The 13,525-nt window shown below is 54.0% G+C and overlaps 2 protein-coding genes across 4 annotated transcripts; one reads left to right on the top strand and one right to left on the bottom strand.

The window, feature by feature from the left end:
* The first annotated feature begins 67 nt into the window (after positions 1-67).
* Positions 68-1,831, top strand: LOC125928071 (sesquipedalian-1-like). Of its 3 annotated transcripts, none has more exons than XM_049638626.1 (2): positions 68-335; positions 1,008-1,831. In XM_049638626.1, exon 2 carries the CDS (start codon positions 1,032-1,034, stop codon positions 1,650-1,652), a length of 621 nt encoding a protein of 206 aa, XP_049494583.1. In that variant the 5' UTR covers positions 68-335; positions 1,008-1,031; the 3' UTR covers positions 1,653-1,831. The 3 variants fall into 3 exon arrangements, with proteins under 3 accessions (XP_049494583.1, XP_049494584.1, XP_049494585.1); XM_049638627.1 differs by having other exon boundaries at positions 68-251; XM_049638628.1 differs by lacking the exon at positions 68-335 and adding an exon at positions 350-691.
* Positions 1,822-12,800, bottom strand: TBC1D10B (TBC1 domain family member 10B). Its single transcript, XM_049638623.1, has 9 exons — positions 11,492-12,800; positions 8,186-8,285; positions 7,783-7,890; positions 7,585-7,691; positions 4,532-4,646; positions 4,341-4,406; positions 3,932-4,121; positions 3,433-3,587; positions 1,822-3,345 (listed from the first exon to the last, which is right to left on the bottom strand). Exons 1-9 carry the CDS (start codon positions 12,418-12,420, stop codon positions 2,701-2,703), a joined length of 2,415 nt encoding a protein of 804 aa, XP_049494580.1. The 5' UTR covers positions 12,421-12,800; the 3' UTR covers positions 1,822-2,700.
* Positions 12,801-13,525: the final 725 nt, after the last annotated feature.

Below are 13,525 nucleotides of genomic sequence, written 5' to 3' on the forward strand. Positions count from 1 at the left end.
AGAACTGCGGAAGGCGCCAGAGAAGGCCGGAAGTGGCTTCACTCCGATTAGATGACTAACTGGCAAAGCGGGCGGAAGCAGGCCGAGAGCGGGGAAGACAACCCCGCCCTCCCCAGGGTGACGCGAGCAGTTTGGGGGCGACAACGGCGAGAACAGGCCACAAATGAACGCCTAGACCCTGATCAGACGATAGGGATGGCCGGATGCGGTTTAGATTCCCTCCTACAGCAGTTAGAGACTCTGAGGAGAAAGTAAAGCACACTACTTAAAGGGGCGCCCAGCATCATGGAGGGGCGAAGTGGGACAGTGGGTTTCGGCCCGGTTCCCTTTACAGAGTTGAGTCACCTTTTTCCAGGGTTGGCCAAGGGCTTTGTGCCCCTCACCGTCTCCATAGGAATTCTGCTTTCCCAGTCAGCGTCTAGTTCTGTCCTCTCCTAGTCCGAGGTGCGGCCTTGCTCTTCTCCCTGAGGAGAGACCGAGTTCCCACGATGGCCCGCCTGGAGCCCCCAGCTGGCTTTGGGGGCACTTTCCGAACCCAGCTCTCTTTAGGACCCAGGGGAAGTCATTTACCCCACGCCTGTCCCCTGGTTGAGTTCCTGGTTTCAGAGGTGGGAAGAGCCATCACCGTACAGGTGACAGTGGTTCCTGTGTCCAGAATCCAGGCTAGAAGCCTCTTGTGCCCCGATCTCAGGTAGGCCTGGAAAGAGGCAACAATGCCTCTCTCTCAGACCACAGCCTCAGGATAAAGCCCCACTGCTGGCAAGTAGGGTCCCAGCGGCCCCAGCCCAGAATCTGTAAGCTGGCCCAAGGGGGAGAGCTAAAGGGGGGGATGGGGGGGTGGGTATGGGTCCCTGTGCTGTGGGGACAAGACCTCTAGCTCTTCAGAACAGTCCTGAATCCCACTACACTAAGGCTATGCCCAGGAAGAACCTACTGGAGCCCCAGGAGGGCAGCATTGGGTACCCATGATAATAAGGAGACCACCCCTCCTCTCTCCTGCCCCCCAGGATTAACTCCCAGATTGAACTACCATGAAACTGCACCAAAAGTCCGTGCTCAGTTTCTTCCACGGATACAGAACACAGGCTCCAGACCGGGAGGGCATCTTGCTAAAGAAGGGAGCCCGAAGTATCAGCTATCAACGCCGCTGGTTTGTCCTCCGGGGAAACCTCCTCTTCTACCTGGAGCACCAGGCAGACCGCACACCCCTGGGCCTCATCCTCTTAGAAAACTGCCAGGTGGAGCCACGCCTCGGGGCCACAGAACCCTATGCCTTTACCATCTTGACCCCCGGGGTTGAGGGCACAGAAGGTGGGCGGACCTACAAGCTGGCAGCAGAAAACCAGGGAGAGCTGGCAGCGTGGCTGTGGGCACTGGCTGGGGTGAGCTGGAGGCGGCTGGTGGCGCTACTACCCCCACTGGAAGCCCAGTACCGGGAGCTGTGCCAGGCAGCTGGCCAAGAACCCAGCTCACCCCCAGAGGACTGTGGCTTCCTAGCCACCCTCAGTCCCCCCTCCAGCTTCCAGGAGTTGCACGAGCACTTTGGGAAAGAGATCCGGGTGCTGCAGGTGGTGCGTAGAGGACTCCAGTCCAGTGACAACAGAGGCAGCAGATCCCAGGCAAAGGGGGAGCAGGAGCTCAACAGTTGTTGATGAGTGACTGAAAGATGGACCAAAGGCCAAAAGGTCCCTCCCTGCCAAGACCAGCTGAGTGCTTCAGCAGACACCCAGATCCTGGCCTGCTCCATTGTTTCCTCCCCACCCCACCCCACCTAGTTCTTATTCTAACTCCCTTTATCAAATAACAAGGCAGGAGACAGGCCCAGGTACAACAGCAGGTTCTTTTCTGATTCCTCGAAGCGCCGCACAGGGTGGGAGCAGAGACAAGAGAATGTAAACATTGGGTTCCACCCCCTGGAGCTCAGGGGAAGACCCCTTACCCAGATAGGGGCTGGAGGGGAAACAAGGTGGAAGGCAGGGGCCCTGGTAAGACAAAGCAGGAGAGGCCTGAGAACACAGAGGAGGGTGGGTGAAAGAGAACAAGGAGAATGGTAGGTGGGGAAAGGGGGAACATTTCCTGTGCCAGTGCATGTCCCCTTAAATAAACGAGTGCAAGAACATTATGGAAGGAGAACCAAAGGATAGAAGACAGAGCAAGCACCCCCACCCTGGGCCGACCAGCTGCTCTGTACATAATTACAACAGAGATGTCCAGAAGTAGAGCAAGGAGAGCCGTGGTCCCCAGCCAGGAAGTGGGGGAGACCAGCAGGGCTGAAGAAGGGAAAAAGGAACCCAGCTCCACTCATGGATAAGGGGAGCAACTGGAGCGTAAGAATCTGAAAACTGCTGATTCCCATTGCCAAGTCACCCCTGAGGTGACAAAAGGCCAATCAGGACTGCACCTGGGAAAGAACCCCAAAGGAAATCGGGGCAGGAGTGCCAGAGACCCCAGCAGGACCTAACTGGAGGTGAAGGGGCTCCAGACTTGATCACACCTGCCCCGAGGAAAGGCAGCTGCCCTATGCACTGTCACTCTCCCAGCTGTGTAGGGATCAGCAGCTGGCAAGGAGATGGGAAATCAAACCACTTTCCCCAGAAGGACAGTCTGCCCAGGAAGCTCGGGGCAGCACCCCAGGCCAGGCCTGCTCCTGACTGAGGGGAAAACAAGGGAGGCCATGCAGTCCAGCCCCGGGGACAGAGGTCAGAAGTAAGCATCCTGCCGGGCCTCAGATGCGGAGGACCTGTCCCCACCATCCTGGGGGCCTGGGGGTCCATCTGCCTTTCGACGCAGTGAGAGCTTCCTGCCTTGGGCCTTCTTTTCCTGCTTCTGCCGTTCCTTCTCCTGCTTCTGTTGCTCCTTCTCCTGCTCTTTTTCCCATTTCTGCCGCTCCTTCTCCTGCTTCTCCCGTTCTTTCTCCTGTTTCTGCCGCTCCTTCTCACGTTCCTTTTCCTGTTTCTGCCGCTCCTTCTCCTGCCTCCGAGTCTCCTTGGTGGGACCCAGTGGGGTGCTGTTGCCGGTAGGCGAAGGAAGGGATGGATGCAGTCCCTCAGCGGTGACCACAGGTCCTGGGGCAGGCCCAGCACTGGCCCTGCGGGCAGGAGGGGGTGGGGAGGGGGCCCCTCCAGCTGCCCGGGAGCCTCGGCTCTTGAGGCCAGGGAGGCTAAGAAGGCTGGAGGAGGGGCCCAGGGGTGGCTGCTGCCGCCGACGCTCCTCATGGATGGCCCGGGAGCCATGTAGTCGCCGAGAGGGCCGATACTGCAGCTCCCCCCGGGTTTCTCGCCACTTCTTGAGCTGGGCTGTGTTCTCTCGCTCAATCAGTGCTTCTGTCACTGGGAGGTTGGTCACCTAGACGGAGAAGAAACGGGTACCGGAGTGAAGGTGAGGATGGGGATGGGCTGAAGCAGGTGTGGGTGTGCTAAGGCCACGGCCTACCTCGTGCACCAGGAAGTCCTCCTGCATGCACTGCTGGGGCAGGTTGCGCAGCTGCTCCATGGTCTCATACATGCCTTGGCAGGAGCGCAGCTTCTCCACTGAGCCCAACGTGTGACGCAGCAGCACCAGGGCCACGCGGAAGATGATCTTGACGCCTGCAAGGTCAGAAAGAAGAGAGCGCGGGTGATCAGGGCCAGGACCTCAGTGTGTCCCAGTCAGAAGGGACTCAACAGGCCCCATCCCTGTCTACTGCCAACCGTACAGATGAGGAAACTGAGGTCCCACGAAGGGAAATGAGCTGCCATGGGTTTCGAGTTCCTGAGAGAAACAGTAGGTTCTGGACTGATAGCAGAGCCAAGACTAGGCCCCAGTTTCTCCAGCCCCCAGACTGCTTACAGGGAAGCCTAGGTCCCAGAGGTAACTTCGGGCAGCAGGCCACTCTCTGGCAGCCACCATGGAAACCCCGGCCCCCTCATGGCCTGAACGGCTACAGAAGTACCTTCACAGAAGAACATATCCCAGACACGCAGCACTGAAGCCCAGGGCAGGGTGCGGGCAAAGATGCACATGAACCATTCTGTCATGTAGAGCACGGGGTCAATGCGTTGCCGCCGCAGGTGCCGGTGTGCCAGCGGGGAGGCCCGGCGCAACAGCGCAAAAAAGATTTCTCCATCCAGCTGAATGGCCTCCTGGAAGTGGGATGAGCCATGAGAAGAGGCCTACTGTGGCTCCCGTGGGGTAGGACTGTCCCTAGTGGGGGGATCCTCACCTCAGTGGGAGAGGCCCAGAGCAGAGGGACAAAAGGACAAAAGGGAGGGGGGGGGAGAGGGAGGAGGCAGGACAAGGACCTCCCTGCAGCCTCAGGAGAAAGTCACCACCTTAGGTGCACCCAGCCCCCAGACACTCACCAGCCCTGCACTGTAGTAACCGGGGAGGTACTTGTCACAGATCTGCACCAGGCACCAAAAAGCTTGCTGAGAAGAGCGAGAACAAGGAAGGAGGGAGGGGCCTGAGAAACAGGGAGCAGAGAGCTCCCCCATCACCACTGTAGGCCAAGGTCCTCCCAGTCCCTCCCCAACCAGGACCAGCGTATGCTGACCTCAGCAGGCATGTGCATGAGCAGCACGGCGGCCACTGGGGCCTGGGCCTGGCAGTAGCCCTCATCGGGCCGGTAGATAGTGTAAGCCTTCAGGATTCGATACAGGTCCTGTTGCCTGTGGGTATTGGGAAAGACCATGAGGGCAATCACAGGAGTTGGGGGCTCTCTGCCCCAAACTAAGCCTGCCCCCCACAACCAGCCCCAGCCCAGACCCCTCCTAGATCCAGTTCCAGATTAACCTCAGAGGTTCACCACCACGCACCTCCACCGACCTTCCTAGCACTGCTATCAAGGTTAAGCCAATGACCGAGACCATCATCAAAGCATTCCAGGCTCCAGCCTTCCACCCTTGCCTCCACATCCTATGTGCTCCGTACCCGTTCCCCAGCACAGGATGTGCTCTCTCTCCATCCTTCATCTGCCACCACCCCATAGACCTTCAAGGTCACCTTCTTCAGAAAGCTTCCACTGTCCACAGCATCAGATCTCCCGTAGCACTGTCTGAATTCTTTGATCACCCCAGAGCAGGGCCTGCCCTATCTGCCTCAGTGGATTTCATCAGTTCTCTGCCAGCATGTCCATTGGCCCCTGGTTCTTGGTGAAGGCCTGAGAAGCCAGCTGTGCCTCAGACCTTTCTCGTGTCTCTGTATCCCAAAGAATAAAATCTCTGCCCTAGACCTGTCCTCTTGAGGGTGCCCATCGCTGTGTCTGAGAATTCCATTCACTTAGCCCCACGTTGGAAAAGAGAGCCCTACATCACTCCCCGTGGCTAATCAAGTCTTATCAACACTACATGTTGAGTTTCATTCATGCCTGTTCCTTCTCTCTACCTCCACAGCCATTCCGGAGCTCAGACTTTCATTTCTTACCCAGAAAAAAGTAAAAAGTAATAACCTCTTACATCCCCAAATTCAGTCATTGAAGTGTGATCTTGTGTTTTACCTGTGTTTTACCCAGTACTATTTACTTAATATTTTTTCTCCACTTTGCAATAGCATCCATGAAATGACAGGTTTGATGTACTAGTTATTTTACCTAATACCTATTAAACATGTAACTCCCACAAGCTCCCATGCTATTTTTACCCATCTACCTGCATCTGTGTCCCTGCTTTCTCCCTGTTGCTGTGGGTGAACTGTCTGTGGTCCTGGCCAAACACAGCTTTTCCACTTGGGTACTGCGTCCCATCCCCTCTCACCTACACAGTCCATCACTCCAGCAAGCCTCCCACCTCTCCTGCATCATCAGTTTTTCTCTCCCTACTAGATCATTCCCAGTGGCATACCAGTATCTGTTATTTCCTCTATGTTACAAAAAAAGTCTCTTGACTACCCCCCTTCCCCTCCAAATATTACATCATTTCTTTCTTTACCTAGTCAGCAAAACTTCAGAATAAAGACTTGCTGTCTTTAATCTCTTTCCTCCCATTCTCCAGTCAGGCTCTATACTACTGCCCTGTGCAAACTGCCTTTATCAAGGTCACTAATGACCTCTACTGTGCTGAGTCCAGAGGTCAATTTGCAGACTTGACTTTACTTGACCCATCAGCAGCATTCCATACAACTGGTCCCAAAACCCCTCTTCGATTTGCTTCCAGAAATCACACTGCCCTGGTTCTCCTTCTACCTCTCTAGTTTCTCCTTCCTGTGCTGGTTCGTTCTTATCTTCCCATTCTTGAAATGTTACAGCTGCAGGGCTCAATCTCTGAGTTTCCTTTTGTATCTACACTTGCTGCCTTGATGAGCTCGTCCAATCCCACAGGTGAAATTTAGTCCCATCTAGAGGCCAATAACTCTCAATCTCCAGCTTACCTCCAGTTTAAACTTCTCCCCAAATCCCAGACTTATACAGGTCGTAGATCCAACTTTCTTGACATCTCCATCTGGATGTCCAATTAGCATTTCAAACTTCACATTCCTAAACTGAGCTCTTAACATACCCCTCTAACCTCCTTTTCTCATCCACACCAATATATGAACAACTCCATTTGTCTAGTTTCTCAGGCCCAAAACCTTCAGAGTCGGCCTTAATTCCAATCTCTCTCTCTCTCTCTCTCTCTCTCTCTCTCTCTCTGTCTCTCACACAGTCCACATCTAATCTATTGGCAAATCCTTCTGGCTCTACTTTCAAAATATAGACAGAACCCAACCACTTTTCCCCATAGTTCCACGGCTACCATTCTGATATATCTATCATCCTCTCTCTCCTGGATTATGGAAATAGTCTTCTAACAAGTCTCTCTGCTTCCGTCCTTGTCTCCTTATACTATTCTCAGCACAGCAGCCAGAATGATCCTTTTAAAACACAAGTCAGATCATTATAACCACATCTCCATTCACATTCTCTATTACCCTTTCTTGCTTTAAACTCCTCTTTAATACTTACCACCCTTTCACATACAACATACTTTCCTTCTCTATCCTCACTAAAATGTAATAAGCCCCATAAGGGCAAGAGTTTTTGTCTTGTTAACTGCTATCATCTGTGACTAGACCAGTTCCTGGCAGATAGCAGGTGTTCAGTTAAATATTTGCTGAAAAGATGAACCAACTGATGAAAAATGTGCATCTGAGAGTCACCTAATACCATCTGGCATATTACTAAGGAGTGATATATATACATCTTGGGGAAGTCTAGCATATAGAACAAAAGTACAAGTGCCTCAGAACAATTTTTAAGGCCCTCTGGTGATCTGACCCGAAACTGCTTTTCCAGCCTCAGCTCCACTCAACCCCACATCCCAGAGACAGCTTATATAAACCCCCAGCCAGGAAAAACCTGCCCCTGGCTCTGCTCCCATCTAACCTTCAAAACCCAACTCAAATGCAACCTCTTCAATAAGTCCTTGTTGTGCCTCTCCATCTCCCCTCCAACAACCCCCCAGCCCCGAGTCAGAATCTCCTTCCCAGGACAGTTCCCTCAATATGGCTTGACACTCAATACATTAAGGACCACTTTCCTAGAAGCCCTGGAGGGCAAGAACAGCTTTCAACCCAGCCCTGTATCCACCTGGAGCCTTCTACAGACTGACCCACATGATCAGGCCATCTTACCCATGCCCTCCTCGAGCGGCAAACATCTCATGGAAAGGGAATTGGCGGTGCAGGTCCTTCTCAATCACATCCAGCCACTTGGGGTCCCCAGGAGCCCGTTCCAGCTCCTGCAGTGGGACATCAGGGATTATCTCAGGATCTAGGGGGACTGATGATACCCTTCACACAGTATCACATGTCCCCATACCCTGGACACACCTCAAACTTGCCAGGGTTCTGCTCCAGGAGTTCCTTGCTATTGGACAGGTACTGCCAGGCCTTGGCTCTGAGGGAGGAGGGGATCCCCTTCCGGCAGCGCAGCTTCACCTAAGGCAGAGTGGCAGGCAGGGTGACAGCTTCAGGGGCTGGCATAGCCTCCAGGCTTTCCCCAGCAGTCCTCAGGCTTCCTGGGACAGCCCTCCCACATCTCATTGGCTTGACTCCACTGGACCTGGCCTGGCCTTCTATCTTTAAAACTACTCCTCCCCCCAGGCCCAAGAACCACCCATCCCCAATGTGGCCTAGAGAACAAATACTATCATGGCTTCCCTGGAGTATATGAGCTCTCCCTAACCCCCTCCCAACTTGTCCATTGCCCTGCCCACCAGTCAGCCTTCCAAACCTTCTGGAAACGCCGTGACAGCCACTTATCCCAGTTACTGAACATCTCCAGCCATTTGAGTTCCCGCTGCCGAGCCACATCTACAGGAATGGAGCTCTCTCTGCAGGATGAAGAAAGCGTGGAAAGGGTCAATAGCAGTGGTATAAAACATGGATTGCTGGCGGAACTGAAGCAAGCCACCCACCTCCCCAGGCTCAAATGAGAGACTGGATGTAAAAGCATTTTGTGAGCTACCAAATATCAGGATATCTGGCCACCTTAGCCATCTAAGGGCCTAGTTCACCACACTGAAAGGACTTCTTCCCTTGGAAGGAATCTCTGTACAGAGATGGTGTTCTCATGTTGGATCTCTGTACATGTTGGGTGTGTTCAAATCCTGCTTATGGCACATACAAGTTTGGGGAGAGGGTACAGAATATTTAAAAGCCACAGTTTGCATTAGACCTGGGTCCAAGTTGTAGCTTTACCACTTACTCACTGTGTGACCTTGGGCAAGTCACAGAATTCCTCTAAGCCTCGATTTCCTCATTTGTAAGGTGGAGAAAAAAATAGGATCTACTTGAGAGGTTATATAATAGCAAGTGCTCAGTAAGAGCAATTGTTATCCATAAAACAGAATACAGAACAAATATAAATATACTTCTCTGCCTCCTTAGAAGCAACTGAGTTTCCTCCTATCAGACTCTTGAGATCCCCTGGGCCACCTGCAATTCCCTCTACCTCCTCCCTGAAGTCACCCGAGATTCTCAAGCAAATGAAGTTTTCCTTGCACTGTTTGCCCATTGTTCTGTCACAGCTTCACACTCAAGATACCCCAGGAGTCTTGAAACAGTTACTTGTAGGAGCCAGTACCAGGAAATGAGTGGAATGGAAGAAAGCGCTTGAATTTCCAGACCAACCTGAGCTCAAATCCCAGTTCTGTCCATTAGAAATTGGGAAATCTTGGCAAGTGATAACCTGAATCTCTTCCTCATCTGTCAAAAAGGGATGCCACCATCTACATCACAAAGGTATGAGAGAACTACTGAGAAACTGTATATAAAGGACTGGCAAATGGATGGGCTCATTAACTATTAGTTTCTTTTGTCTTAGAACCACTTAATCATTGCTCATTAATATTTTAAAAATATTTATTATGTATTTTTGAGAGAGAGAGACAGAGCGTGAGCAGGGAAGGGGCAGAGAGACAGGGAGACACAGAATCTGAAGCAGGCTCCAGGCTCCAAGCTGTCAGCAGAGAGCCTGACACAGGGCTCAAACTCACGAACCTCAAGATCATGACCTGAGCCAAAGTCAGACGCTTAACCAACTGAGCTACCCAGGCGCCCATCATTGCTCATTAATTTCTATCATAAGTTGGTTCCAAACCCTACTAAGGATCAGGAAGAATTAGGTAATATCTTTCCTGCCCTCAAGAAGGTCACAAGCTTGCAGGGGAGATAACTGCAATGTGGTGTGGGAAATGCAATAACAAAAATGCACAGGAGAGGCACTGACTGGAGTAGGGGCAGTGGATATATCAGGAAAGGCTTCCTAGAGGAGGAGACATCTTCATTATAAGCCAGGAGGGACTGAGTAGAACATACCAAGACAAGAAGGAGGAGAAAGGCATTCCTGGCAGGTGGAACAGCCTGAGTATGAAGGGGGAGAGACTACAATCAGTTCAACAGGACCACAGTATTAAGTGCATGATGAGAAGTGGTGGGAGAGAAGACCAGAAAGACTGGCAAAGGCAGAAAATAAGGAGTCCATCTGCAGAATAAAGCACATGGCACTTTATCCTGTGGCCAGGGGAGAGCTACCATAAGTTTTTAAGGTAACATGTGCCCCAGTCAGCCCGGCCTCAGAAGTATGTTCTTCCAGCATGGAAGATAGATTTTAGAGGGACAAAATTACAAAGCAGAGAAACATAATCGAGCAACGTGCCTGGCACACAAGAGGGGCTCACTGAAATCCAATTCAATCCAAGTTCCTTAGGGCAGCATAATATTGAGGAGAAAGCCACTGGTCACACAGATCCAGGTGTGAGTGGGGCAATTCACTCAACTGCTCTAATCCTGTTTCTTCACCTATACATTGGGTACAACAGTGCATCCCTCCAGCATGGGAAAACACCAAGGTCAAACTTCAGTTGCCTTCCTAGGACCATGAATGTTGGTGCTCAATCAAAAGTTTTCTGTTTTTTGTTGGATTATAAAACACCTAGAATACCTTCCCACAGTGTTTTCCCCAACTCCAGGCAGGTGCCCCCCACCCCAACACACATAACACGATTAGACTAAATCCTACGCATTCTTCAGGATTTGGAACAGACTCAGTTGAATTCTGAGTGGGCAAAAGGTCCCTTCCCTAGTACTCACAAAATCCTGTGAAGATCTCTAGGCTAAACCTAAAATACATTGACATCAATTGTTTAAGTATTTGTTTCTCCCTTTTGACAACGAGTGCCTTGAAACAACTATTTTATCCCTAGTACCTAGCACAGGGCCTGGCACCTGGGTGCTCAGGTGATGCTGTAGGTTGAACTGACCAACAGCTTAAAGCGGTACATGAACAATGGGCAGGATCCTTCCCAGAGAGAGGGAAGGAAGAAGTCAGAGGCAATCACACCCCCACATCAGGAGTGACTCAGGCCCCTGGAGGGAACTAGGAAAGAGTAAGCCCGGCTGGGGAGATGAGGAAATGGGGAAGAGGCCTCCCCCAACCCCTTCCTTCAGTAAAAACACAAGATTGCCCTTCTCTGTTTCGCAGAGGAGCCTTACCCTCACGGTCTCCCCTCTACCGACGAGGCCTCCCCCAGCTCATCATCCCATCAGACCTAGGGCTATGGGGGAGGGAAGATGACTGCATCCCTCCCAGACTCCTTCCCTTTCAGGGACCAAATATCTCTACCAGAATCCCTGCCCAGCCAACCCTCCAGAATATCTGACCCACAGCTGGAGTTTTTCACATCAAGGAGCTGGGACGACCTTAAGTATCACCTCATTCAACCTTTCACTATATAGAGATGGAAACTGAGACACAGAAATAGGGAAAACACTAGCTCAAGGGCACACAACACACTAAAAGCAAAGCTCAAACCCAGAACTCCTGACACCTGGCCTGAAACTCTAACATGCAAGTGCCACCAAAACCTCAGGATGCTCTAGGCATGACAGGGATCACCAAGTAGCTCACTCCTGCTGGAGCCACTCCCCTGGAGCCTTGGAGGAGGCTGAGCTGCCAGGATCTGGGCAAGGTGTATCATTTCCTCCTCCCCAACCTCTGCTTCCCTGAAGCCCCACGGGGTGCCCACTGGGTACTCACAGACTGCCCGAATACTGGCTGCCCCCAAGGAAGCCATACTTGTCCGTCTTGCGAAGGGCCAGCCCATTTATCTCCGAGTCTGAGCCCATGGAGCTCACATCATCTGCCAAGGACTCCAAGGTCCCAGACATGAGGCTTACAGAGTCCAAGTAGCTCAGAGTGTCCGGGGCCTGCCCTCGAGGCCCAGAGATGCCAGGTCCCAGGCTGGACGTGGAGCCTAGGTCCTGAGAGTTTTCAGCAGGCTCCGGAGCTGGGGTGACCGTCACGACAGTTACCAGAGCCTCACAAGTTCCTGAAGGGCCTGTGCCAGACCCTGAGGGGTCCTCTGGAGCCTGTGCAGTTGATGCTGATGTTGCTGCTGCAGCTTCATGTCCACTTGTCACCTGTCCTGCTGTCACTGCTGCAACCCGCGCGGTCACTCCTGAGGCAGCTGGGGTTCCCGGCTTGGGGGCAAGCGGGGGTTTGGCGGTCAGAACCCCAGGAACTGTTCTGGAAGGGGTCCTGGTGGGGGTACCTGGTCCAGGGGCGGGTGAGGCTCTAGCCTCCTCCGTCTTCGGAGAATCTGTCCCCGGGCCCAAAGCCATGGACATCTCGGCTCCTGCCACTGCCGCGGGCACCAGGGGGTCTGGGTCAGCGGAAACTTGCGCCCTCGGGGCTTCGGATGAGGCCTCCAGAGTCAGCACCACCACTGTGCTGCCTGTGACGGTCGAGGCCGGGGCCGAGGTCTGGGTGGGCCCCGGGACCCAGGCGGGCTTCGCCTCCCCGGGGGCCACCAGGGTGACGGGGGCCGAAGTGGCCGTGGTCACTGGCGGCCCCGGAGCCACCACCACGACGGGCCCGGCCCGGGACCCGCGGGGCGGCGGCGAGGGGGCCGCGGGGGCGCCATGACGGCGCGGCGGGGCCACCAGGGGCGCCGGGCCCGTCTCCATGGCCGCGGGCCACCCCTCACATCACCCCGCCGGGGCGGACGCAGAAGGCGCCGCCCCTCAGGCCGCTCCTCGCCGCCCGCCAAGGAAGAGGAGAAGGCGAAGGGCGCGGCCCGGCGCGCGTCGCAGAGGAGGGCGGCGCGCGGGCCGCCGCCGGGCGCGCGGAGGCGTGGCAAGGGTCCTGGGGCGCCAGGCGCCGGGGTCTCGCTCGCGCCCTCTCACCCCTGGCGCTCTCTCGCCGCCGCCCCCTCCCTCCTGCTCCGGGCGAGCGGCCGACCTCGCGCCTGCGCACACTCCTCAGTGCCGGCTAAGCGGCCAGCATTTCGGCGTTTCACGCCTGCGCGCGGACAGGGCCGTCGCGCTCCTTTTTTCTCCCTCCTCGTCAGAGTGTTTGGGCGAATAATAGGAGAGAGGGAACTGGGTTTCTGCCAATCGTTGGAAGGGTGGGTGGGGCTGGAGGTGGGAAGGGGCTGGGTAATTTGGGAAGAGGAAATGGAGAAGAAGAAGGGCTGGAAGACCAATGAGAAGGGGGGTGAAGGCAGGAGGAGGTGGGACGAAAGAAGTAACTAATAGAAAAGCGCGAGGCTGAACGCCCTGGCCAATAAAAATGGCTAAAGAGTGAATGACCGCGGAAGGAGGCGGGTGCTGTGCGAGAAGAGGCTAGCCTGGCCAATAGGAATACTAAAAAGGGAGCCAATGAAAAGGGCGAGTAGGTGGAGGGCAAGTTGACAGACAGTGGTGTCTATTTGGGCAGTGACAGACGGCATCCGCAGTCAATAGGAAGGGCTGAGGAATTCTTAAAGTCTCCCAAGAAGGTCACGAAAGAATGACAGCTGGAGGGGGGCGGGCCAAATTTGCAGTTAATTTGCATTGTCAGCCAATAAACGCATTCCCTCGCTTAAGCAATTGGGAGGAAGATAGACGGCTGTCTCAGCCAATGGAAGCATCCAAAGTGTAGGGGTGCTGCCAGCAGGCGGTGCCAGCCCAGGGATATCGGTGACAACCGGAGACAAGCGCAGAAGGGGGGTGACAGTTGGGGATAGCACTGTGAGGGGGCGGGGGCCAGGGACATTACTGCAGCCCTTAGCCAATAAGAGCATGGCGCTGC

The sequence above is a fragment of the Panthera uncia genome, chromosome E3 (assembly GCF_023721935.1).
Source record: "Panthera uncia isolate 11264 chromosome E3, Puncia_PCG_1.0, whole genome shotgun sequence".
Classification (NCBI taxonomy): Eukaryota; Metazoa; Chordata; class Mammalia; order Carnivora; family Felidae; genus Panthera; species Panthera uncia.

Excerpts from the sequence above, each read along its gene's own strand:
- LOC125928071 (XM_049638626.1), top strand. The coding sequence starts at position 1,032 with ATGAAACTGCACCAAAAGTCCGTGCTCAGTTTCTTCCACGGATACAGA.
- TBC1D10B (XM_049638623.1), bottom strand. The coding sequence starts at position 12,420 with ATGGAGACGGGCCCGGCGCCCCTGGTGGCCCCGCCGCGCCGTCATGGC. Across the intron at positions 8,286-11,491 it reads AGCCAGTATTCGGGCAGTCT|AGAGAGCTCCATTCCTGTAG; the intron begins GTGAGTACCCAG and ends TTCATCCTGCAG. Across the intron at positions 7,891-8,185 it reads TGTCACGGCGTTTCCAGAAG|GTGAAGCTGCGCTGCCGGAA; the intron begins GTTTGGAAGGCT and ends ACTCTGCCTTAG.